Genomic DNA, 23,637 nt, shown 5'->3' on the forward strand with positions numbered 1-23,637 from the left:
GGGCTGGCGATCTAAAGGTCATTAGCTCGAGCCTCAGCCGAGGCAGCATATGTGTCCTTGAGCAAGGCACTTAACCACACACTGGTCCTGCACGTTTATAGCCCAGTGGCGGCAGTTGGTGCAGTATGGACAAGACAAGACAAGATCTGGAAGTGCAGGTCAGATGAAAAAGCTTGGAAAAGTAGACTACAATAAGATGAAAAGCAGTACACTTTAGGACAGCAGAGACAGATTGCTGAAATACATGTGCATAGCAGGTGATATTTAACAAGTGAGAGAGGAATTGTTAAAGAAGTATAAGACAGACAATATAGACTAATGATGCAACTTTCAATGTGTATAAGAATAATAAGAACCAAGAACTTCCCTTTAGTATTCCTTGTAAAAGGAGCAACAAGCTGAGAAGCCTCAGTTTTTAAAAAAATGTAATCAGAGTACATGCATATACGTTTTATCATTGAAAAAACATCAAAATTTTGGAATATTGTGCCCAATTGTAAAAATAAGTTAAGCATTATTTGGGCTGATCTTATTAAATTGTCACTTTATCCAGAGCAGGGTGTCCATGAAGATGAGGAGGGTTGAAGACAGGAGAAGGGGTCAAACCTTGCTCTGGTCTTCTGCCTGCTCTGGATCTCTTGATTGCTAATTGCCAACGGGACATCAACTGTCTCGACTTCACTGCACCCTGTTCCAATTCCAATCTCACTCCTTCCGAACGCTCTGCTCTCCACTCCCTCCACACCAATCCCAACTTCACTATAAAACCTGCTGATAAGGGGGGAGCTGTTGTTGTTTGGCGTACTGACCTCTACCTGGCCGAGGCACAGCGACAACTCTCTGATACCTCCTCTTATTTACCCCTTGATCATGACCCCACTAAGGAGCACCAGGCCACTGTCTCCTATACCATCACCAACCTTATCAGCTCTGGGGATCTCCCATCCACTGCAACCAACCTCATAGTTCCCACACCCCGCACTTCCCGTTTCTACCTCCTACCCAAGATCCACAAACCTGCCTGTCCAGGTAGACCTATTGTCTCAGCTTGCTCCTGCCCCACTGAACTCATTTCTGCATACCTTGACACTGTTTTATACCCCCTTGTTCAATCTCTTCCCACCTAGTTCGTGACACTTCTCACGCTTTGAATTTTTTCAATGATTTTAAGTTCCCTGGCCCCCACCACCTTATTTTCACCATGGACATCCAGTCCCTATATACCTCTATCCCCCACCAGGATGGTCTCAAAGCCCTTCACTTCTTTTTGGATCCCAGACCTAACCAATTCCCCTCTACCACCACTCTCCTCCATCTAGCGGAATTAGTTCTTAATAATTTCTCCTTTGGCTCCTCACACTTCCTCCAAACCAAGGTTGTAGCCATGCACACCCGCATGGGTCCCAGTTATGCCTGCCTTTTTGTTGGCTTTGTAGAACAATCCATGTTCCAAGTCTATACGGGTATCCGTCCCCTTCTTTTCCTTCGCTACATCGATGACTGCATTGACGCTGCCTCCTGCACGCATGCTGAGCTCGTCGACTTCATTAACTTTGCCTCCAACTTTCACCCTGCCCTCAAATTTACCTGATCCATTTCCGACACCTCCCTCCCCTTTCTTGATTATTTTCAGAAGACATTTGATAAGGTCCCACATAGGAGATTGGTGGGTAAAATCAAAGCTCATGGCATTGGGGGGAAGACAGTGACATGGATAGAAAACTGGTTGGCAGATAGAAAGCAAAGGGTAGCGGTGAATGGGTGTTTCTCGGAATGGCAGGTGGTGACTAGTGGGGTGCCACGGGGCTCGGTATTGGGACCACAGCTGTTTACGATTTACATCAACGATTTAGATGAAGGCATTGAGAATAACATCAGCAAGTTTGCTGATGATACTAAGCTGGGTGGCAGTGTGACATGTGATGAGGATGTTAGGAGAATTCAGGGTGACTTGGATAGGCTGGGTGAGTGGGCAGATACTTGGCAGATGACGTTTAATGTGAATAAGTGTGAGGTTATCCACTTTGGGAGTAAGAACAGGAAGGCAGATTATTATCAGAACGGTGTAAAGTTAGGTAAGGGAGAAATACAAAGAGATCTAGGAGTCCTTGTTCATCAGTCACTGAAGGTGAATGAGCAAGTGCAGCAGTCAGTGAAGAAGGCTAATGGAATGTTGGCCTTTATTACAAAGGGAATTGAGTACAAGAGCAAGGAAATCCTTTTGCATTTGTACAGGGCCCTGGTGAGACCACACCTGGAGTATTGTGTACAGTTTTGGTCTCCAGGGTTAAGGAAGGACATCTTGGCTGTAGAGGAAGTGCAGCATAGATTCACAAGGTTGATTCCTGGGATGTCAGGACTGTCTTACGCAGAGAGGTTAGAGAGACTGGGCTTGTACATGCTGGAATTAAGGAGATTGAGAGGGGATCTGATTGCAACATATAAGATTATTAAGGGATTGGACAAGATAGAGGCAGGAAATATGTTCCAGATGCTGGGAGAGTCCAGTACCAGAGGGCATGGTTTGAGAATAAGGGGTAGGTCATTTAGGACAGAGTTAAGGAAAAACTTCTTCTCCCAGAGAGTTGTGGGGGTCTGGAATGCACTGCCTCGAAAGGCAGTGGAGGCCAGTTCTCTGGATGCTTTCAAGAAGGAGCTAGATAGGTACCTTATGGATAGGGGAATCAAGGGATATGGGGACAAGGCAGGAACCGGGTATTGATAGTAGATGATCAGCCATGATCTCAAAATGGCGGTGCAGGCTCAAAGGGCCGAATGGTCTACTTCTGCACCTATTGTCTATTGATCTTTCTGTCTCCATCTCTGGAGACGGCTTATCTACTGATATCTACTATAGACCTATAGACTCTCACAACTACCTGGACTATTCCTCTTCCCACCCTGTCTCTTGCAAAAATGCTATCCCCTTCTCACAATTCCTCCGTCTCTGCCGCATCTGCTCTCAGGAGGAGGCTTTTCATTCCAGGACAAAGGAGATGTCTTCCTTTTTTAAACAAAGGGGCTTCCCTTCTTCCACCATCAACTCTGCTCTCAAACGCATCTCTCCCACTTCCCTCACATTTACCCTCACCCCATCCGCCCGCCACCCCACTCGGGATAGAGTTCCCCTTGTCCTCACCTACCACCCCACCAACCTCCAGGTCCAACGTATAATTCTCCGTAACTTCCGCCACCTCCAACGAGATCCCACTATCAAGCACATATTTCCCTCCCTGCCACTTCTGCTTTCACTCCCTACGCGACTCCCTTGTCCACTTGTCCCCCCCATCCCTTCCCACTGATCTCCCTCCTGGCACTTATCCTTGTAAGTGGAACAAGTGCTACACCTGCCCTTACACTTCCTCCCTCACCACCACTCAAGGCCCTAGACAGTCCTCCCAGGCGAGGCGACACTTCACCTGTGAGTCGGCTGGTGTGGTATACTGTGTCCGGTGTTCCCAGTGAGGCCTTTTATATATTGGTGAGACCCGACGCAGACTGGGAGACCGTTTCGCTGAACACCTACGCTCGGTCCGCCAGAGAAAGCAGGATCTTCCAGTGGTTACACATTTTAATTCCACATCCCATTTCCATTTTGATATGTCTATCCATTGTCTCCTCTACTGTCAAGATGTGGCTTCATCTTGACAGGTGTTGGTTGGAGGAACAACACCTTATATACCAGCTGGGTAGCCTCCAACCTGATGGCATGAACATTGACTTCTCTAACTTCCGTTAATGCCCCTCCTCCCCTTCTTACCCCATCCCTGACAATATTTAGTTGTTTGTTTTCTTTCTCTCTCTCTGCCCATCACTCTGCCTGTTCTCCATCTCCCTCTGGTGCTCCCCTCTCCCCCTTTCTTTCTCCCGATGCCTCTCGTCCCATGATCCTTTAAAGCTTTGATCCTTTGATCCTTTAAAGAGATCGGATGACCATCAAAGCTGCTGAATCTCATCGCCTCTTTCCATGACGACATGCAGGGGACAGTACAATTCGATGGACCATCCTCAGAGCCGTTCAAAGTGGAGTGAAGCAGGGTTGCATCTTTGCCCGGACGCTCCTCGGGTTCTTCTTTTCCCTCGTACTGTTGTACGCTTTCAGGACATCTGATGATGGAGTGTACCTACACACTAGGTCCGACAGCAAGCTCTTCAACCTTGCACGCCTCAGAGCAAAGACCAAAGTGCGTCAGGTCCTGATCCGGGAGATACTCTTCACTGATGGTGCCGCCCTAACTTCACACACACACACAGTCTGGTCTCCAGAGGCTAGTTAGTTCCCTGGTTTATGCTTGCCAAGTCAGTCTGAAGAAGACGGAGATCATGGGCCATGACGTCAGTGAAGTCCCCAGCATCAGCATCGGTGACCACACCCTGAAAGCAGTAGATGAATTCACCTACCTAGGATCGACAGTCTCCAGCAACCTGTCCCTCAATCCAGAGCTCAACAGGCAAATAGGGAAAACCACCACTGCTGTGGCCAAGCTGTCAAAGAGAGTGTGGAAAAACAACAAGCTCACCACAGCCACCAAGATTGCAGTGTACAGAGCCTATGTACTGAGTACTCTTCTCTAAGGCAGCGAGAGTTGGACAACCTACGTGCGCCAAGAGCACCGCCTCAACAGCTTCCACCTACGGTGCTTGCGTCAGATCCTGGGCATTTCCTGGAAAGACCACGTGCCAAACAAGAATGTCCTGGACCAGGCCAGCATACCAAGCATGTATGTCCTTCTCACACAGCGACGACTGCGTCGACTTGGCCACGTCTGCCGCATGCCCAAGGATATCCTATACAGAGAACTCGCCGCAGGATCCCGGCCCATAGTATGCCCACTGCTGCATTACAGGGACATTTGTAAATGTGACCTGAAATCTGCTGATATCAGGCTGGACACTTGGGAAGAGACAACTGCAAATCGCTGCACCTGACAGGTTGTACGTAAAGGCATTACCAATGCAGAGGAAAAACGAACTCGACTGTGGTCAGACGGAAGATAGAGAAGGCAGTGACTACCCAGCCATAGCCATCAGTTGTGTTAAGGACTACCGCTCAAGAATTGGCTGATTCAGCCACAGCCGACGCTGTTCCACACCCAATCAAGTCCTAAGCCGGATGCATCCATTGTCTACTTAGACAGATGGAGCCGTTAATAATTATTTAATTAACAACAGAACAATGACCAATGACCAATTAATCTACCAACCAGTATGTCTTTGGACTGTGGGAGGAAACTGGAGCAGCCACAGGAAACCCATGTGTACAAGGAATGCGTACAAACTTCTTACAGGCATCAGGTGGAATTCAACCTGGGTTGTCTGCACTGTTAACTGTTGTACTATCACTAATCTACTGTGCTGATCTTTTACCAATTTGTACAGATCTCCTTGTCTTCCTTATCATTGAGTTCACATAAATGAGCACTAGACAACCAATGATATATTTCCCATTTTATAAACACGAGTAATTCTGCAGATGCTGGAAATCCAAAACAGCGCACACAAAATGCTGGAGAACTCAGCAGGTCATGCAGCATCTATGGAAATAAATAAACAGTCTACGTTTCATAGCTGCCAGAATAAAAAAGTGGAAAGAGGGGAAGGAGGATAGCTAGAAGGTGATAGGTGAAGGCAGGTTGGTAGGAAAGGTAAAGGGCTGGAGAAGAAGCAATCAAATAGGAAAGGAGAGTGGATCACAGGAGACAAGGGAGGAGGAGAGAAACTGGGGGAATTGATAGGCAGGTGAGAAGAGGTGAGAGGCAAGAGTGGGAGATAGAACAGGAGGGGAGGGGTTGGAAGATTTATTCTACTGGAAGGAGAAAATGGTTGGAAGCTACCCAGACAGAATATAAGGTGTTGCTCCCCACCTTGAGGATGGCCTCACCGTGGCAAGTGGAGGCCATTGACCGACATGTCGGAATAGGAATGGAATTGGGAATTAAAATGTCTGGCCTTTGAGAAATTTTGCTTTTGGTTGATGAAGCAGTCTCACAATTTATGACAGGTCTTATCAATGTAGAGGAGGCTGCATCAGGAGCGCTGGACACAATAGACAGCTCCAACAGGTTCACAAGTGAAGTGTTGCTTCACCTGGAAGGACTGTTTAGACCCCCAAATGGAGGTGAGGGAAGAAGTATATGGACAGATATAGCACTTTGGCAGCTTGCAGGGAGAAGAGCTGGGAGGGAGATTAATGGGGAGGGTTAAATGTATAGGGAATCATGGAGGGAGCGACCCCTGCAGAAAGTGGGGTATTTATGTTACGGATTCAGCAACAATAAATATATGAGTGAGGCAGGGGTTTTTATAACAAATAAAACATTTATTAAACACTGAAAAACAAACCCCCAAAAGTAAACAAACAACTAACGTAACCGGAAGTCAACTGCTGTGCGGCAGCTTAAACAGTTCTTAAAGCAATGAAGCTTAAACAGTTCTTAAAGCGATGTTGCAAAAACAGTTCTTCAAGGTAGTATTGCAAAAGTTCAAAATGCTTACAGTCCATTTAAGGGAGAGACTTTTTAAGACGATTTAAATTCTCTTTCACGTCGTGTTGTTGCAGTTCCCAGTCGAACTACTTTTCCCACGAAGAATTTACGAAGGTGAAAAAATGAAACAGCTTAAAGGCACTGACCTTTCCTTTACAAAACTGTTCCCAATCCTTTCTGCTATTCACAGGGATTAACATGGGGACAGTCAACGAATTCCTTCCAAATGAGGATCAAACAAGGTCGAACCTGTTTCACCGTCAAAATCGACTTTCCTCAATCTTTCAGCTCCCGAACTCCGATCTTCACTCTCCACTGATTCTCAACTAGCAGTATTATAAAGAAACTGCTGGCAATGACCTTTTAAACTTTAGGCATTCACTATTCAAAGCAAAGATCTTTGAGATAGCAATGAATTTATAGGGTATTGTATTGTCCAGATGATCAGAAGGAGCACTCAAACTAGATAGTCAACAGCAATTAACTCATCTTCTAAGTATGAGGCAGCAGTCAGGTTAGTGATAGAATATTCTCCATTTGCCTCCACAATGTTCAAGAGCTCTACACAATCCAGGACAAACAAAAACTGTTTGATCTGCTTTCTGAATATCACATTCAGTCCTATCTCACACTATACATGCATGTATTCAGTGGAGAAAAACTACAGCAATTGCCAAAGTATTCATTAACTGCACCTCACAAATGTATAGTTGCTGCTACCTGGAGGGATAAGAACAAATTCATGAATGTAGCTGGTACATTTGAGTTTTTGTTTGTGGTTTGGGATCACATATTTCTACGGATGTACCATGGAGAGCATTCTAATGGTGACATCACCTTTTGCATGGAATGGACTGTGTGGGTGGCCACTGCACAGGATTGAAAGAAGCTGCAGAGATTTGTAAACTCAGTCAGCTCCATCATGGGCTCTAGCCTCCATAGTATCCAGCATATCTTCAAGGATTAATGCCTCAAAAAGGTGGCATGCATCATTGTGTCCCCCATCACCAAGGACATGCCTTGTTCTCATTGCTACCATTAAAAATGAGGTACAGAAACCTGAAGGCACACACTCACTGATTCAGAAACAGCTTCTTCCCCTCTGACATCCAATTTCTGAATGGACATTGAATCCATGATCACTACCTCACTACTTTTTAAAATTTTAATTTTGCATTACTTTTTTAATTTAACTATTTAATATATGTATATTCCAGTAATTCATGTTTTATTATTATTATGTATTACATTGTACTGCTTCTGCAAATACAACAAATTTCACAACATACGCCGGTGATACTAAATCTGATTCTGACTCTGAGTGACCCTTTGTTGTCAGAGTTGGTAGTTCAGTGAGTTGGATGCTTTTAAAGAGCATTGCAATGTCGGAACCATTCTGAATGTCTGAAGATCTATTGAAGGATGTTATGGGAGATTTGGGCTTATCCAGTACCAGTATAGTCTTTGTGCAGTTGGTCAACCAAAATAAGTTTAAATTGTTGGATACAACTTAGAAAGAAAAGGTCAGAAGAGATGACAGTGATATGAAAAATAACAACAGGAAAGTCTCTGGTATCTGCAGTGGGTCAGAGTGGGGGGGGGGGGCTCAAGAAACAGGATGGAGTGAAAGTAAATGCACAAAATACTGGAAAATCTTAAGGAACAGCAAGAGGTCATTGTGACTGAGTTCATAACATCCAGTATGCACTAAAAACACTGTGTACATCAGACAGGCACATAAACTGAACCACTTCCACTTGTCATGCCTACGATGATCATGAAACTCAATTGACAAGACAGAATTCCTGACACATACCCACCATCCAGATATCGCTGACAAAACATCAAGTCAGATGGGCAGGCCATGACATCAGGATGTTGGATCCTGACATCCTGACAAGCAGTTGTTCTTCGGGGAACTGCCACAGGGAAGTGCTCTCATGGTTGCCCGTGAAATCAATTCCAGGACACTGAAGACTATGCTCAAAGCCCCTTAGATCGATTACACTTCTTTGGAACATGCAGCCTCAAATCGCTAATCCTGGTGTAGCCTTCTCAATAAAGGTGCCACCAAAGCTGAAAAGGTTGGCAATGCTGAAGCAAAAAGGAAACGACAACAGCTAAAGAACGAGCAACTGGCACCTTAACCACAGAACCATCATACATTTGGCCACATGTGGGAGGTACATCCTAGCCTGGATTGGGCTCATCAGTCACCTCCGGGCACATAAATAATAAACACACCCACCCAAAGATGTCAGTGTCCCTCATCATTTGCGATGGAGGTATACACAAATAAAATGTGTAATTATAACTACTGTCGTTATGTTGAATTGTTCTCCAATCTTGGCAAGACTGGAGAACAAATCAACTCAACTATCAACCACATGAGCTACACCTTTACTGAATTATTTCCTATAACAACTATGAGTAATTATTCTCCATGTTCAGTTTTATGTAGATAGTTTATTGCTTACAGATGACACCATAAAAATAATTGTACAATATTAAGAGCCAGAAGACAATTGTGCTCACAATTAAGTTCTGTTGTTCTGTTTACATCAGTGGGGTGGAGGTTGAGAGGGTTGGAAGCTTCAAGTTTCTACGAGTGAATATTTGCTCTTGTCCAACTATATAAACACCATGAAGCCCTGTACTTCCTTAAGAGGCTAAAGAAATTTGACATGTTCCATTTGACCTTCATCAATTTTTATTGATACATCACATCTTGATATGGCTTCTGTGCTTGTGACTACAAGAAATCACAGAAGGTTGTGGACACAGGTCAGCACATCATGGAATCTAGCCTCCCTCCATAGACAAAGTCTACACTTCTTACTGACTCAGCAAAGCAACCAACGTAATCAAAGAGACCACCCACCCTAAACATTCTTTCTTCTGCCTTCTTCCTTCGAGCAGAAGATACAAAAGCCTGAAACCACATATCACTTGGCTCAGGGACAGCTACTGTCCTGTGTTGTAAGGCTATTGAAGTTCCCCTCATATGGAGGTCAATATGGTCAAGATAGACTTTTAGCCTCACAATCTACTGTAGTAGCCTTGAATCTTATTATCTGTCTGCACTTCCTCTGTCACTGTAACACTTTAATCTGCATTTTGTTATTGTTTTTCCTTGTACTGCCTCAATGCATTGTTATAATGAAATGATCTGCATGGATGACATGGAAAAGAAGGTTTGCCTCTGTACCTTGGTACATAATAAACCAAGTTGCATATTTAATTTTATGCTGAAGTAACGTTTACAGAACAGGATGTGAGATCAGATGTACATGTATCCTACCCAGGAAAGATTCCAATCTGTTGGAATTGCCACTGCCTGGAATGAACATCTCAGAGATATCAAATGAGATCAAATGGGTTCAAGCCTAGTTGAATTTACAATGACATATTTGTTTAACCAATTGTGTAAACTTTAACAAGTACAGTACAGAGTTTAGTTGATTGAAGAGATTTATTTTCTTTTAAAAGTAGAACTTTCATATTCGGACATTTGTTCCTGAGAACTGTTTGTAACCTAATCAGTACGCAGTTCCGAAATGCTGCCTGCTGGCAATATACATAAATAAAAATAAATGCCAATCAATATCAACATGTATTTAAATCAGGGTGTTTAACTCAGCCATTCAAATTTTTTTGCAAGATGCGATAATAGTGCCACAAACTAAGATCCCACCCAGCAGAAGATGCCTGCATCCCCATAGTAACTGTAAAAGGGCTAGATAGTTTGGAGATTGTGAAATGTGTGCAGGACAGTTTTTTGCAGCAATACACAGAGGTACCAACTAGAGAAGGGGCAGTGTTGGATCTCCTGTTAGGGAATGGAATAGGTCAGGTAACAGAGGTATGTGTTGGGGAGCACTTCGGGTCCAGTGATCACAATGCCATTAGTTTCAATATAATTATGGAGAAGGACAGGACTGGACCCAGGGTTGAGAGTTTTGATTGGAGAAAGGCGAACTTTGAGGAGCTGCAAAAGGATTTAGAAGGAGTGGATTGGGACAATTTGTTTTATGGGAAGGATGTAATAGAGAAATGGTGGTCATTTAATGGTGAAATTTTGAGGGTGCAGAATCTTTATGTTCCTGTTAGGTTGAAAGGAAAGGTTAAAAGTTTGAAAGAGCCATGGCTTTCAAGGGATATTGGAAACTTGCTTAGGAAAAAGAGAGATATCTACAATAAGTATAGGCAGCATGGAGTAAATGAGGTGCTCGAGGAATATAAAGAATGTAAGAGGAATCTTAAGAAAGAAATTAGAAAAGTGAAAAGAAGATAAGAGATTGCTTTGGCAAGTAAGGTGAAAATAAATCCAAAGGGTTTCTACAGTTATGTTAATAGAAAAAGGATAATGAGGGATAAAATTGATTCCTTAGAGAATCAGAGTGGACAGCTATGTGTGGAGCCAAATAAGATGGGGGAGATTTTGAACAATTTCTTTTCTTCGGTATTCACTAAGGAGAAGGATATTGAATTGTGTAAGGTAAGGGAAACAAGTAGGGAAGTTATGGAAACTATGATGATTAAAGAAGAGGAAGTAGTGGAGCTTATAAAGAATATAAAAGTGGATAAGTCTCCTGATCCTGACAGGATATTCCCTAGGACCTTGAGGGAAGTTAGTGTAGAAATAGCAGAGGCTCTGACAGAAATATTTCAAATGTCATTAAAAACGGGGATGGTGCTGGAGGATTGGTGTATTGCTCATGTGGTTCCATTGTTTAAAAAGTGTTCTAAGAGTAAACCTAGGAATTATAGGCCTGTAAGTTTGACGTCAGTGGTGGGTAAATTAATGGAAAGTATTCTTACAGATAATATATATAATTATCTGGATAGACAGGGTCTGATTAGGAACAGTCAACATGGATTTATGCATGGAAGGTCATGTTTGACAAATCTTATTGAATTTTTTGAAGAGGCTACTAGGAAAGTTGACGAGGGTAAAGCAGTGGATGTTGTCTATATGGATTTCAGTAAGGCCTTTAACAAGTTCCATACGGAAGGTTAGTTAGGAAGGTTCAACCGTTAGGTATTAAAATTGAAGTAGTAAAATGGATTCAACAGTGGCTGGATGGGAGATGCCAGAGAGAAGTGGTGGAAAACTGTTTGTCAGGTTGGAGGCTGGTGACTAGTGGTGTGCCTCAGGGATCTGTACTGGGTCCAATGTTGATTGTCATACATTAATGATTTGGATGATGGGCTGGTAATGGATTAGTAAGTATGCAGATGATAACAAGATAGATGGCATTGTGGATAATGAAGTAGGTTTTTAAAGCTTGCAGAGAGATTTAGGCCAGTTAGAAGAGTGGTCTGAATGATGGCAAATGGAGTTTAATGCTGATAAGTGTGAGGTGCTACATTTTGGTAGGACTAATCAAAATAGGACATACATGGTAAATGGTAGGGCATTGAGGAATGCAGTAGAACAGATTGATTTAGGAATAATGGTGAATAGTTCCCTGAAGGTGGAATCTCATGTGGATAGGGTGGTGAAGAAAGCTGTTGGCCTTTATAAATCAGAGCATTGAGTATAGGAGTTGGGATGTAATGTTAAAATTGTACAAGGCATTGGTGAGGTCAGACTTGGAGTATTGTGTACAGTGGTCACCGAATTATAGGAAAGATGTCAACAAAATAGAGAGAGTACCGAGGAGATTTACTAGAATGTTACCTGGGTTTCAGCACCAAAGTTACAGGGAAAGGTTGAACAAGTTAGGTCTTTATTCTTTGGAGCGTAGAAGGTTGAGTAGGGACTTGATAGAGGTATTTAAAATTACAAGGGGGTAGATAGAGTTGACATGGATAGGCTTTTTCCATTGAGAGTAGGGGAGATTCAAACAAGAGGACTTGAGTTGAGAGTTAAGTGGCAAAAGTTTAGGGGTAACACAAGGGGGAACTTCTTTACTCAGAGAGTGGTAGCTGTTCGATTTTGTCATTTTAAAAAATGGTTAGATATATGGACAGGAAAGGAATGGAGGGTTATGGGCTGAGTGCCGGTAGGTGGGACTAGGTGAGAGTAAGCATTTGGCACGGACTAGAAGGGCCAAGATGGCCTGTTTCTGTGCTGTAATTGTTATATGGTTTTATTGTTATAAGAGTTGGAGTGTTTTGGTGAGGTTGTATAAGGCATTGGTAAGGCCGAATTTGGAGTATTGTGTGCAGTTTTGGTCACATAATTACAGGAAGGATATTAATAATGTTGAAACAGTGCAGAGAAGGTTTACAAGGATGTTGCCGGGACTTGAAAAACTGAGTTACCAAGAAAGATTGAATAGGTTAGGACTTTATTCCCTGGTGCATAGAAGAATGAGGGGAGACCTGATAGAGGTATATAAAATTATAATGGGTATAGATAGAGTGAATGCAAGCAGGCTTTTTCCACTGAGGCTAGGGGAGAAAAAAAAACAGAGGACATGGGTTAAGGGTGAAGGGTGAAAAGTTTAAAGGGAACATTAGTGGGGGCTTCTTCACACAGAGAGTGTTGGGAGTGTGGAATGCGGTGCCAGATGAAGTGGTAAATGCAGGCTCACTTTTAACATCTAAGCAAAACTTGGACAGGTACATGGATGAGAGGTGTATGGAGGGATATCAGCCAGGTGTAGGTCAGTGGGACTAGACTAAAAAATGGTTCAGCACAGCCAAGAAGGGCCAAAAGGCCTGTTTCTGTGCTGTAATGTTCTATGTTCTATTCTCCCCCGTCCACACCCCCTCCACTACTACACTGCTTGGGAAGTATCAGAGAACCAAGGTATCGCATTACTGCTCTTCTTGACAGCTTAAGAATATGTTCTTAGCTTTCCATAACAGAATAATGTGATGAATGAAAGTAGGCAATGCAACTTCACTTTAAAATGAATAGCCTTGTTATAAAAGAATGGATATTCATGATGAAACTTATTCTCTACACAGCAGGTGATCTGATAACACAGGTCATCCCAAAGGGAATTTATTGACAGGATCCTTGGAAGCGTTCTTCTGAGTTTGTAATTGAAAGCGTATTTTGCTCTTTTAGATGTTCACATGGGTTTAAATTTCTACTTTACATTCACGTCTGCATTATTGATAAATTAATTTCTTTGGTGACTTCCTTGCTTGTCCATTACATTACAGGGATGCAATCATAGACACTTTATCTCATTCTGATTGTGGAGCTATCGCCCTTTGTAGTCCTGCTGCTGGCAAAACAATTAGTTTATCAATAAGCATTTCAACTGTGTGTACTCATTATGACCTGCTGTGTGCAAATGCTACCACTTCAGTTAAGTTGTGACTGTAGTTCTGCACTGTTTTGATATATTCATCGGGAACTAGTTACATTTTAATTATTGGTTTAATGGATGATTTTTATTTACAAGCAATCCTAAATCCCAGCCATTAATCAACAAAATGGGGCTTTGCCCAAAGTAGATTTTACACTTCAAACTCTGGAGTACTGAAGGGAGGTAAATTCCATCCTTGGAAGATGGGCAACGATGCTCAGCTGATACTCCCCAATGATATGTGACAAAAATCTGAGAATCACAAACACGAGAAAGTCTGCAGATACTGGAAGAACACACACAAAATGATGAAGGAATTCAGCAGACTAGGCAGCATCTATGGAAAAGAGTAAAAGTTGGCATTTCAGGCAGAGACCCTTTATCAGTACTGATGAAACATCAACTGTTTACTCTTTTCCACAAATCTGAGGATGTCTGGAATAACAACTTTTGAACTGAGGTTTGTTGGACCAGTTACAGTCCTTTAGAAATAAAGACATTTGGTCTTTATGTTTCATGTTCTTTCAGTTCACTTTTGTATGACTTCTTGAACAACAATTTCTTTCCCATTTAGTGGTTTAAAACATATCAATTGTTTCACTTCACTTACCAATATATTTACATCTAACATCAATTGTCATAAATACTGGTCACTTTTATGTTGCTTCAAGATAAATATCCTTCCAGTTATGATTCCTAACTGAGCCCAGACTTCCTTTTTTAAATCTCATAACCTTTCTTTCATCAAAAATATTGGTTCCCTAGTCAACTGATCAAATTAGACTCAATGTTGATTTTAAGTAAAGGACAAAATCAGATATTCATTCCACACCATCAGATGTCAAATTGCCCTCTTGTTCAAAATCAACTTGTACTCCTTGACTCTGGCATAGTTTAGTCAAGTGAGCTATTGACAGTGAGGTAGAGGTCTAAACATATGTTGATTCTTAATGCCAGTTGATCTTGGGAGAATAGGTGTTGATTCTTAAGTAAGTGGACAAGGGCCTGGCAGATGGAGAACAATGTTGATAAATTCAAGGTAAACATGAAGAAATTCAAGGTAATCCATTTTGGAAGGAAAAATAGAAGATCAGATTATTATATAAATTGTTCGCAGTATGCTGTTGTGCAAAGGGTCTTGGGTGTGCATGTGTATGAATTGCAGAATGTTGGTTTGCTAGTGTAACAGGTTATCAAGAAGACAACTGGAATATTGGTCTTCATTGCTAGAGGGATTGAATGTTCTCCCTGCTCCTTCATTTACACCTGGAGTAGGTGTAAATGAAGCAGAAGGGAGCTTATGCTGCATTTGTACAGGGTACTGGTGACACCAAACAGGAATACTGAGTGTAGTTCTAGTCTTACCTAAGGAGAGATATACTGGCTTACCAGGTTGATTCCAGAAATGAGAAGGTTAGCCTATGAGGACAGAATGAGTCACTTGAGACTATACTCACTGGAATGCAGAAGAATGAGAAAGGATCTTCTAGAAACATAAAATTATGAAAAGGGTAGATGAGGTAGAAGCAGGAAAATTGTTTTCACTGCTGAGTGAGACTAGAACTAGAGACACAGCCTCAAGGTTCGTGGGAATATATTTAGGATAGATTTGAGGAGAAATTGCTTTTCTCAGAGAATTTTCTGTCCAGTGAAGTAGTGGAGGCAACCTCATCAAATATATGTGCAACACAATTAGATAGATTTTGCATAGGAGGGGAATTAAGGATTTGGAGAAGAGGCAGATAGGTGGAGTTGCATCCATGACCAGAAGACCAACTTCTGCTCGTTTCTAATGTTTAAAAGCTTGTTATTGATATATGATCTGCCTGGAGTAGGTGCAAATGAAGGACATGAATGAATGAGAACAAAAGATAGAAATCAAAAATAGTGGTATGCAGAATATTGTTGAGGGTTTCAGCAGCAATTGAGTTAGGTTGGAAATGGCTGAATGTTCAGAGACTGATATGTGACCTGAAACTCTTGAACAATTTTGTTTAGCTTCAAATGGAATGGAATTGATATAGAAGGTCTGAGTTTGCTGTGGGCTTCAACCTTTCCCATGTAAAGCTGTGAGAATTTCCATCTATACAATGTTCAGTATATGTCAACCAGTATCACAACATAGAATTGAGGGAAGCACAGTGAGGTATGGATGGATGAAACTGAGACCTGTTTATATTGGCAGCATAGTGGTGCAACTAGTAGAGCCACTGGCTCGCAGTGCTATAGACATGGTTCAATCCTGCATTCAGATTCTATTTTGATTTTTTAATAAGTCAATTGCCTGCTACAAATTGCTCCTAATCTGTCAGGTGAGCCATAGGTCTGGGATGGAGGGTGGAAAGAAGTCTTAAAGAAATGTAGAAAACAAAATTTAGATTAATGTAAGAATAATATATGAGTGGTTGATGGTTGGTGTGGAGTCAGTGAGCCAATGGGCCTGTTTCTAAAGTGTATCTCTATAATTCTGCAACTTTATAGACCATAAGGCATAGGAGCAATATTAGGTCATGCAGCCCATTGAATTTGCTCCACAGAGTGTAGAAATTGATTCATTTTGTTTTGTGATAACAACAAAGATAACCTTGCACACAACTGAGAAAGAGGAGGGAGACAAGGAGTGATCTTCACTGATTTAACAAGGTTTGAGCATTTTCTTTGAGCAGTGGGTAATGATGGTAGATTTGATGAAAGTTGCTCAGTAACTGAGAATAGACTGCTGCCTTTCACTATGTTTACTCAAACATCAAAACGTATTTTCTGACAAAGCAGTGACCGGAACTATATGTTGTATACAAAGCTTCAGCTTTCCTTTTTGAGGATTGCATTTGTTATTGAAAGTCTGTTAATTGTTGCTGCCAGTCATACAGAGGTGATGGAAAACCAAAAATTTTGTTGCATCGGAACTGAAACTGCACACACATTAGGAAAATTTTTAAAACATTCTATTTTTCCATTGAAATGCTTACTGCCATATTTCAGAGTTGGCTTTGAGAAAGGATTAATATAAACAGATTTATACTCATCTTTGAAACTCTCAAAAATTTCCATTTGCTGAAATGAATTTCCATGTAATATAATTGTCTCAATATTGCATTGACAATCAAATAGATGAGGAAGATTCAATTTAACAACAATGCCAAAACTTGAATTGAACACCATGAATACTTGTCATCTATATTCTGTAGTTTGAAAAGCTGTAAAATCACATTATAAATCCAGCTTTCCTAACAGTTCCGAATGAAAGCACAAACAGAAATATTGTTGCCTTTCGAGAAATCTAAAGGGATTTCTGGACCATAATTGAAGAAAAATGTATCCTCCATGTGTAGTGACAAAGCACAAGCTTATTTTTCAGTAGTTTACCTAAGACTTGAGGACTGAAGTCACATTCACAACCCTGTGTACTACAAAAAAGATGTGTGTCTAGGATTTTAAACTTATCAGCTTTGGAAGGTATGTATACCTGTCCCTATATTTATGTTACAAGAATTGTACATAACCTTATACCTATGCGTTGCTCTTGGATAATTTTATTTGCAAGGTGGAAGGGGTGTTGGGGGGAGGTGGGAAGAGGGCATATGTCTCTCATCCTCTTGTTCCCATGTTATGCAGATCACTTCCCTTCAATCTTCTCTGCTTTATATGCCTTTGTCCAAGTTTGGCTCATATCATTACCTTGTCTTTCTGAAGTTCATATCTTCCTTCATCACTATCCACTAATCTGACAACATTGTAAATGTTTACAGCAGCATGTACCTCCTACTACAGAATCTAGATCATTTTTGAAAACTAAAAGATGCATGAAATTGGGAAATTTCCCAGTCTGAAGACATCCATTTATGAATGTCAGCTGATATAGTTGAGGTCCTTAATAAGTACTTTACATCAGTATTTAACAAGGAGAAGGATGTAGATGATAGGGAGATCAGTGCTGTGTGTATTAATATGCAGAAGTCAGAATTAGAATCAGGTTTATTATCACCAGATTGTGTCATGAAATTTGTTAACTTAGCAGCAGCAGTTCAATGCAATACATAATACAGAAGAAATAAAAAAGTAAATAAAATAATAAATAAATTACAGTATATGTATATTGAATAGATTAAAAATCATGCAAAAACTGAAATAATATATTTAAAAAATGAGGTAGTGTTCAAGGGTTCATTGTCCATTTAGGAATTGGATGGCAGAGGGGAAGAAGCTGTTCCTGAATCATTGAATGTGTGCCTTCAGGCTTATGTACCTCCCACCTGATGGTAACAATGAGAAAAAGGCATGCCCTGGGTGCTGGATGTCCTTAATAATGGACGCTTTCCTTCTGAGACACTACTCCTGGGTTCTTTGTAGACTAGATGGAGCCAACTAACTATACAACCCTCTGCAGCTTCTTTTGGTCCTGTGCAGTAGCCGCCACCTACCCCTCATACCAGACAGTGATGCAGCCTGTCAGAAGGCTCTTCACAGTACATCTATAGAAGTTTTTGAGTGTTTTTGTTGACATTCCAAATCTTTTCAAACTCCTAATGAAGTATAGTTGCTGTCTTGCCTTCTTTATAACCACATCAATATGTTGGGTGCAGGTTAGATCCTTAGAGATCTTGACATCCAGGTACCTGAAACTTCTCACTCTCTCCATTTCTGATCCCTCTATGAGGATTGGTATGTGTTCCTTTCTCTTACCCTTCCTGAAGTCCACAATCAGCTCTTTCATCTTACTGACGTGAGTGCCAGGTTGTTGCTGTGGCACCACTCCACTAGTTGGCATATCCCACTCCTGTACACCCTCTTTTCACCACCTGAGATTCTATCAACAATAGTTGTACCATCAGCAAATTTATAGGTGATATTTGAGCTATGCCTAGCCACACAGTTATGTGTATATAGAGAGTAGAGCAGTGGACTAGCGCACACCCCTGAGGTGCACCAGTGTTGATCGTCAGCAAGGAGGAGATGTTATCACCAATCCACACAGCTTATGATCTTCCAGTTAGGAAGTTGAGGATCCAATTGCAGAGGGAGGTACAGAGGCCCAGATTCTGCAACTTCTCAATCAGGATTGTGGGAATGATGATATTAAATGCTGAACTATAGTCGATGAACAGTATCCTGACATAGGTGTTTGTGTTGTCCAGGTAGTCTAAAGCCATGTGAAGAGCCATTGAGATTGCATCTGCCATTGACCTATTGTGGCAATAGGCAAATTGCAATGAGTCCAGGTTCTTGCTGAGACAGGAGTTCAGTCTAGTTATGACCAACCTCTCAATGCATTTCATCATTGTAGATGTGAGTGCTACTGGGTGATAGTCATTAAGGCAGCTCACATTATTCCTCTTAGGCACTGGTGTTGGTGTTAGTGTTGTCCAGGTGGTCTAAAGCTATGTGAAGAGGCATTTCAAAGGAAAGAAGTAGTTAATGTTGGGTCTCTTAAAGTGCATTAAGGTGGATAAATCCCTGGGGCTTGATAGGATATAACAGAGGTTTTTGAGAGAGGCAAGAGACTGATGGGGCCTTGTGTTCTCTCAAGCCAGTCCTGGAAGACTGGTGATTAGCTAATGTTTCATTATTCCATATGGGAACCAACGACGGTCCTGGAAATGATAGATATGGCGGTCTCACTTCTGTGGTAGGGAAGTTACTGGAGAAAATTCTTAGGGATAGGGTTTATGAGTATTTGATAAATAATGGCTTAATTAGCCAGCATCGCTTTGTGTGGGATAAGTTGTATCTTACTAACTTGTGCAGATTGGAAATAACATTGCCACCTCGCTGGAAATCAACACTGGCACACCTCAAGAATGTGTGCTTAGCCCACTGCTCTTATCTCTCTGCACCCATGACTGTGTGACTAAGCACAGCTCAAATGCCATCTATGAACTTGTTGCGATATAACCATTGTTGGCAGAATCTCAATTGGTGATGAGAGGTCATACAGGAACAAACTATATCAGCTAGCTGAGTGGTATCACAAGAACAACCTTGTACTCAATTTTAGTAACACCAAAGAACTGATTGTGCACTGCAGAAAGGGTAAGATGAGGGAAAACACACCAAAGATTGCAGCATACTGCTGTGCAGAAGGACTTGGGAGTGCTTGTGCATGAATTGCAGAAGGTTGGTATACAGGTGCAGCAGGCTATCAAGAAGGCAAATGGAACGTTGGCCTTCATTGCAGGGCGATTATGCTGCAACTGTATAGGGTACTGGCGAGGCCACATCTGGAGTGCTGTGTACAGTTCTGGGCTCTCTACATAGATACAGATATATATATTCATACTGCAATTCAGTTTTTTTCTATTGCATTGTACTGTCTCCACAAGTTAAAAAAAATTCACAACATATGCCAGTGATATTAAACTTGATTCTGATTTTTTGAAGAGATGATGAGGGTGATTGGTGAATGTTATGGATGTTGTCTACATGGATTTTAGTAATTGGTTTGACATTTTGTGTCATGAAAGGCTCATCCAGAAATGTAAGATTAAAATCTATTGTGAATTGTTCATTTGGATTCAGAACCAGCTTGCCTATAGAAGACAGTGGGGGGGGGGGGTGGGGGTGGTGTTGAGGGGGAGGAGGGGATCTTGTTCTAGCTGAAGGTCTGTTATCAGTGGTGTTCTGCAGGGATCTGTACTGGAATCTCTGCTGTTTGTGATGTTTATAAATGATGTAGATGAAAATGTAGATGGATGGGTTTCGTAAATTTGCAGATGATACAAATATTGTTGGTGTTGTGGATATTGTAGAAGACTGGAAAAGAATACAATGGAGTATAGAACAATTGCAGATATGGGTGGAGTAATGCCAGACAGAGTTTAACCCAGTCAGAATGTGAAGTGTTTCACCATGGTAGATTAAATGCAAAGAGACAGTACACCGTTAAGGGTAAGATCCTTAACAGGTTACTGATGAGCAGAAGGAGCTTGGAGTCCAAGTTTGTGGCTCTCTGAAAGTGAGATTGATAGGGTTGTAAAGAAGGCATATGACATACTTACCTTTATTAGCTGAAGTATTGAGTTCAAAAGTCAGGAAGTTATTTGCGGCTTTAAAAAATTCTAGTTAGACTGCATCTGGAATATTGCATACAGTTCTGGTTACCCTTTATAGGACAGATGTGGAGGCTTTGGAGAGGGTGCAGAAAAGGTATACCAGGATGCTGCCTGTATTAAAGGGCATGTGCTATAAACAAGAGGCTGGACAAACTTTGGTTGTCTTCTCTACTGTGGCAAAGGTGGGGGCAAGATCTGACAGAAGTTTATTAGATTATGAGAGGCATAGATAAAGTGGACAGATAGTATCTTTTCCACAGGTTTGAAATGTCTATATTATCAGAAGACATACATTTAAGGTGAGAGGGGTTAACTCAAAGGAGATGTGAGGGAAAGTTTTTTATAGAAAGAGTGGTGGGTGCCTGAAATATGTTGTCTGGAGTTGTAGTGAAGGCAGATACATAAGGGACTTTTAAGAGAAGTTTTGATAGGCACGTGACTATAAGGGAAATGGAGGGATATGTAAGTTGTGTAGAAAGAAGAGATTAGTTGGCCATTTGATTACTAATTGAATTGATTTGGCACAACATTGTGGGCTAAAGGGCTTGTTCCTATGTTGTATATTCTATGAACATAGATTTTTTTTTCACTGTGAATTTTATATTCACACTAACACTTTTTCTTTAAAGTATTCAATCCTCTTAATAAGCCTACTACACAGCATAGTTTAAATTTTCTTACAAAAGCTAATAAGCATATTCTTCTTTTACCAAAGCAATTAATTAAGTTGGTTCGACTTGATTAGTGTTTAACAAATTCATATTATTGGCAAATTTATTTTATTTTCTCCATGATAACTGTTTCATAACTGCTGACATTTGGCTGACCAGCTTTCTGCTTCTTGGTTCATTCCTTTTCCTTTCCTTGAAATGTCCTATAAATGGAGAAACCCGTTGGCATTCTCTCTGTCCAATACTTCTGCGATATTTACCTCAGCCCTTCAGATTATTAGTGTTCTTTCCATGAGGAATAGCTGATTTATAACTTCAGAAGTACTTCCTAGCGGTAATCATTTTAATTCCGATTCCCATACCCGTTCCAACTTGTCGATCCAGGGCCTCCTCTTATGCCAAGATGAGGCCATCCTCAGGGTGGAGGAGCAACACCTTATATTCCACCTGGGTATCCACCATTCTGATGGCATGAATATTGATTTCTCCTTCTGGTAAAAAATTTCCACTCCCCCAATCCTCTATTTCGTACTCTGACATCTCACTACTTCTCACATGCATATTACTGCCCCTATGGTCCCATTCTCTTTCTCTTTCTCCTATAGTCCACTGTCCTCTCCTATCAGATTCCTTTTTCTCCAGCCCTTGACCTTCCCACCCACCTGACTTCACCTATCACCTTACAGCTAGCCTCTTCTCCTTCCCCCACCTTTTAGGCAGGCATCTTCTGCCTTCATTTCCAGTCCTGAAGAAGGGTCTCAGCCCAAAATGTTGACTGTTTACTCTTTTCCATAAACGCTGCTGCCTGACTTGCTGAGATCCTCCAGCATTTTGTATGTATTGCTTTGGATTTCCAGCAACTGCAGACCTTCTCATATTGGAGTAGTACTGATCTTTTAAGTACACTGTCTTGATCAAGTAATGCTCACTTCATAACTTTCTTCTCTTTTAGTACAGTCAGCGTATCATTTCCTTTCTTTTTTAATATCATTTATCATTCTTATCCTCTACTCCTCCCTGCTATAACCATTTCTCAATATCTATCTTTCCTCCCTTCTAATTCCCTAATGCCACCTTACTTCTGCTGCTTCCCTTCACTTGTCCTCCTCTTAGTACGCAATTCCTCCTCTGAAATACCATCTCTGCCTCTCTTCACTTTTCCCTTGCCCTCATTCCACCTGAATTATGTTTTAGCGCCTTAAATGACACCTAAGAGCTTTGACTAAATTGGTCTTACAACCATCTTTTAAACATTTGCAATGGTGCTGCTTATACATGGAAATTACAATATTCCTCTAATTATTTTAGTTTCTGCAGATGATTTTCAATGGGTTCTGCATCCTTGCAGACATACAGAAACGAGCAGTCTGGATCCTGTCACTAAGAGACTTTTTCTTCTCAGTCCTGGTTTTCCCTGTTAGTACTGTAAGTATAAACTATTTTCATTGTTCTAGAAATTGCCAGGATCTACAAAACATTTGGAGCAAGAGTTTTTATTTCTACATATTTGGAAAGAGTGTATCTGAATTAATTGTCCTGTCTCCACATTCTCTAACTCTACATGTATTTGCTTCCATTCATTAATTCTACATGTAAGTTTCCAAATCTAGTCTAGTTAATTTCTGATGTGGAATCAAAGTCGTATTATTTATTATTCCAAGATGACGGCGCGACACAGCTTGCAGCGGCCACTCCAGAGCTGATTATCTGTTATTTGTGAAGTGGGGTGCCATGCGCAATCATAATCGATTGAAAACGGACGTGGGAGCACAGAGGAACATCGGGAAATCTCCAGGAAGACCTTCTTCGTTGCTGCTGCTGCTGTGAGGTCTAGGACCCTGCTGGGAAGAACAGGCCCCCAGTCCTCGGGGTCGCGTTGCCGATGGCCGTTGGTGGGGCCGTCTTAATACGCTTGGCAGAGGATGGTTCTCGGAGAAGCTGTGCCGGAGGGGATGGTCGTCGGCTCGGAGGTTTGACGGACTTGGAGTCCACTGCGATCAGGTCGCTTTTGGTGTGTGCTGCGTCTGCGAGGCTGGGTTCGATGGAGCTTTCGTTGTGTGCTGCGTCTGCGAGACTGAGTCAGGCGGCGCTGTGGAAGTCCGTAGCGGGGATATTCCCTTCTGCCACCGGCGTGGGATGGCGAGTCTGTCGGGACCCTTGG

At 41.7% G+C, this 23,637-nt stretch overlaps 1 protein-coding gene across 3 annotated transcripts in view; it reads left to right on the top strand.

Moving 5' to 3' along the window:
• Positions 1-23,637, top strand: part of LOC140713952 (androgen-dependent TFPI-regulating protein-like) — an 80,614-nt gene that overhangs the window by 10,240 nt on the left and 46,737 nt on the right. For all 3 annotated transcript variants that reach the window (XM_073024645.1, XM_073024647.1, XM_073024648.1), the window contains exon 2: positions 22,785-22,901. In XM_073024645.1, coding sequence (XP_072880746.1) covers positions 22,785-22,901 — 117 coding nt within the window. The remainder of the gene's footprint in view (positions 1-22,784; positions 22,902-23,637) is intronic.

This window comes from Hemitrygon akajei, chromosome 20 (genome assembly GCF_048418815.1).
Source record: "Hemitrygon akajei chromosome 20, sHemAka1.3, whole genome shotgun sequence".
NCBI classification, from domain to species: Eukaryota; Metazoa; Chordata; class Chondrichthyes; order Myliobatiformes; family Dasyatidae; genus Hemitrygon; species Hemitrygon akajei.